At 40.7% G+C, this 3,063-nt stretch overlaps 1 protein-coding gene across 1 annotated transcript; it reads right to left on the reverse strand.

The window, feature by feature from the left end:
• Nucleotides 1-254: 254 nt before the first annotated feature.
• Nucleotides 255-1,196, reverse strand: LOC122728756 (taste receptor type 2 member 41-like). Its single transcript, XM_043967539.1, has one exon. It carries the CDS (start codon nt 1,194-1,196, stop codon nt 255-257), a length of 942 nt encoding a protein of 313 aa, XP_043823474.1.
• Nucleotides 1,197-3,063: the final 1,867 nt, after the last annotated feature.

The raw sequence follows: 3,063 nt of genomic DNA on the forward strand, positions 1-3,063 counted from the left end.
TCAAAGGAAGATAAGAGTGAAGCAGGATGGGCAGGCATAGATAAGGATCAATAAGCATAACCGGAAATCAGGCACTTCTAAATCCATGACATCACAGATGCATTTGAATATCTGAGTATGGGAGTAATGGATGAGGAAAATGTTTAATTTCAATCCAGATTACAATTGAATGTAAACTTTGAAGTCAAAGGATATGCTCTGCTCCAATCCTCAGGAGAGTCTTTCCTATGTTATGAGAGACAGAGGTACCTATGTTAGGTAGAAGATGATGCCCCCTTGCCATTCCAGAAGGTTTTAGGCAAAAGAAGAAGCTTCCTGAATGTCCCTCCTAACTGGGAGTTGCCAAGGATAAGGATAAAGGGATGAATAAATGAGCCCAGATAAATCACAATTTGCCATGGCCAGTACCAGTTACCCTCAAAGGAAGAACAGGCAGCAACATCAATGATTAAAGACAGAAAAGAAAGAGCATAAAGGACTAGGAAGGAGACCAGACACTTCAGAGCTCTGGTGTGAGCCTGAGTACTAGAATCCTGGGTAGTGTGGGCACTCTGTTGCATTCTCCAGGTGTGTCTCCTCAGAGAGGTAATCAACAGAACTGTTGAGACTACAAATATAGAACACGGAACAGACAAAGTAATGAGTTTCAAAGGGAGAAAATAGTGAATTTCTAGTTTCTTAGTGAAGGCATATATGGTTATGTTGCCAGAGAATGTCTCCTTCAAGAATTCCTGGTACAAATCATTGTTTCCCACAAAAAACAGCATGGTGACAATGAAAGAGATTAGCAGGGATCCTAGTAGTAACCAGGGTACTAGTCCCTCAACTCTCCACTTCAGCCAAAGGAAAATGGGGTGAGTGAAGTTTGCAATCTTGACACAGAAGAAGACACTAAGCAAAGTGCCAAACCAGAATGTGGCCGAATTCAGAAAATCCCAATAAATTCCAAAGTAATGTCGGGTCGTATAATATTGTAGGTTGTGAAGAAAATAGTAAAAGTTCTGGATCATTCCAACCCACTGCAAACAGAAGCGGGAGGCACCCAAACTGATCAGGATCATGTCACAGGGAGACAGGTGGTGGCATCGAACCCACTCCCTTCCCAGTACCACAACAATGAAGCCATTAGCCATGATCCCCAGGAAAGACAACAGGACATAGATAACAATGGCAAAGACCTTGAATGGTCCCACCATTTCAGTCCCTCCTCCAAGGACTGTTCTTGCTTAGGTCTCTGCTGGCCTCTGATACATGGAGCTCCTACTTTTCTTGATGAGATGGGTAGGGAGAATGCTCTACCCTTTCCCTCCAAGCCACAGTATAATAACAGAACCCTGTGAGGTTGGGGAAGAAAGGTTCATGCAGCTCTGTGTGGATGCAAATCTCCACCAACCTCAGTTACCATTGCTCTTTTCAGCTGCATGTGATTTGAATATCTTGCCTGGATCAGTGACTCAGAGCTCCTGTCATGGAAGCTGAATAGTTCTATAATAATATCATAGATCAAGAGCTAGAAGGCTATTTAGGGGGCTATCTAGTCCCATCCCCAAATTTTGTGAATGAAAAATTTGCAGTACAGTGAGAATGTGATTTGACCAAGGTCACACAGCATCAGTGGTGGGATTTGTACCCATGTCTTCTAATTTGAGAGTTAGTGCCCATATCAATGTACCAAACTACCTCCCAACCATACTCCCAGAAAACATGATTATTCCTCCATACAACCTAAGCAGACTTTGAGTAAAGGGATTGTGATGCGCTGTCATTGTAAGTAAGGCTAAGAGGAAGAAGGATTCTCTTTCTCTAAATATGTGTATAAAATGGTCTTTTTTCAAAGACAAACACTCTTCCAGGAGTGTGCTTTACAAATACTGAACCTGTCAATAATCTCAGTTCTGAAAATGAACTAGGAATTCAAGTTGACCCAGAAAGAAGAAGCATGAAAGTGCATGTCCTGGAAAGGAGGGAAAACTTCTATCAGAAGACAATTGGAGGGGGCAGCTAGATGGTACAGTAGATAAAACACCAGCCCTGGAATCAGGAGGACTTTAGTTCAAATCCAGACTCAGGCACTTGACACTAGCAGTGTGACCCTGGGAAGGTCACTTAACCCTCATTCCTGGAGACTCTTACTGAGAATAACATGGAGAAGCCACACAACCCTTCAGGGGATCCCTGGAGGATTGAACCCAGAAACAAAACCAGTCATAACACCAGCTAGTAAATTTGCTTCAGAAAACCCAGAATAGAGACTAACGTGTGAAAGCTACTTAAATATTCCAGGTGTCAGAGCCACCAAACATCTAGGAGTATGAAGTAAGTAATAACATATTAACAAAAGTTGGCCTGAAGCCTAGAAGAGGCATGGCCAGAGAGCATTTTATATAAAAAATACAGGGTGGTTGTGGTGTTAGTGGAATGCAAACTCAATATGAGTCAATAGGTGTTACAGCAACCAAAAAAGCTAGTGTGAACTTAAGGAGCAGGAATAGAAACATGGTGTCCAGAATCAGGGAAATTTATGGTGCCACCATTCTCTACCCTAATCAGAGCATATTTTAACTATTGTGATCAGTTTTGGTTGGTTGCTACATTTTAGGAAGAATGTTGAAGAGAGAAAGGCCATCAGGATGCTGAAGAGATAGGAAACCATTCCACTGGAGAGTTCCTCAAGGAACTGGGTTTTTTTAGCCTGGAAAAAAGAAAATGGAATAAGAGCAGTTCCTAAATATTGGAAGAGGAATTTAGGTTGATTGGTTTATTTGTCCCCAAAAGTCAGAATTATGAGCAATGGACAGAAACTGAAAAACGGGAAGATTTTAGATTGATATAAAGAAAAATTTCCTAAGGATTAAAGGTACCTCAAATAAAATGTACTACCTTAGGAGATCATGTATTCCCAACAATTTAAGGTCTTAACATTTATCATTTAACATTTATCAAAAGAAAAAATGTTAAATGTTAATTCATATCATTTGACAACTTATCCATTGGATAATGGGTCTTAATCTTATAAATGTATGTCATTTCCCTAAAGATTTTGCATGTCAGACATCAATAGAG

Source organism: Dromiciops gliroides, chromosome 5 (genome assembly GCF_019393635.1).
Source record: "Dromiciops gliroides isolate mDroGli1 chromosome 5, mDroGli1.pri, whole genome shotgun sequence".
Lineage (NCBI taxonomy): Eukaryota > Metazoa > Chordata > Mammalia > Microbiotheria > Microbiotheriidae > Dromiciops > Dromiciops gliroides.

What these genes read in the sequence shown, in the direction of transcription:
- LOC122728756 (XM_043967539.1), bottom strand. Translation starts at nt 1,196, where the DNA reads ATGGTGGGACCATTCAAGGTCTTTGCCATTGTTATCTATGTCCTGTTG.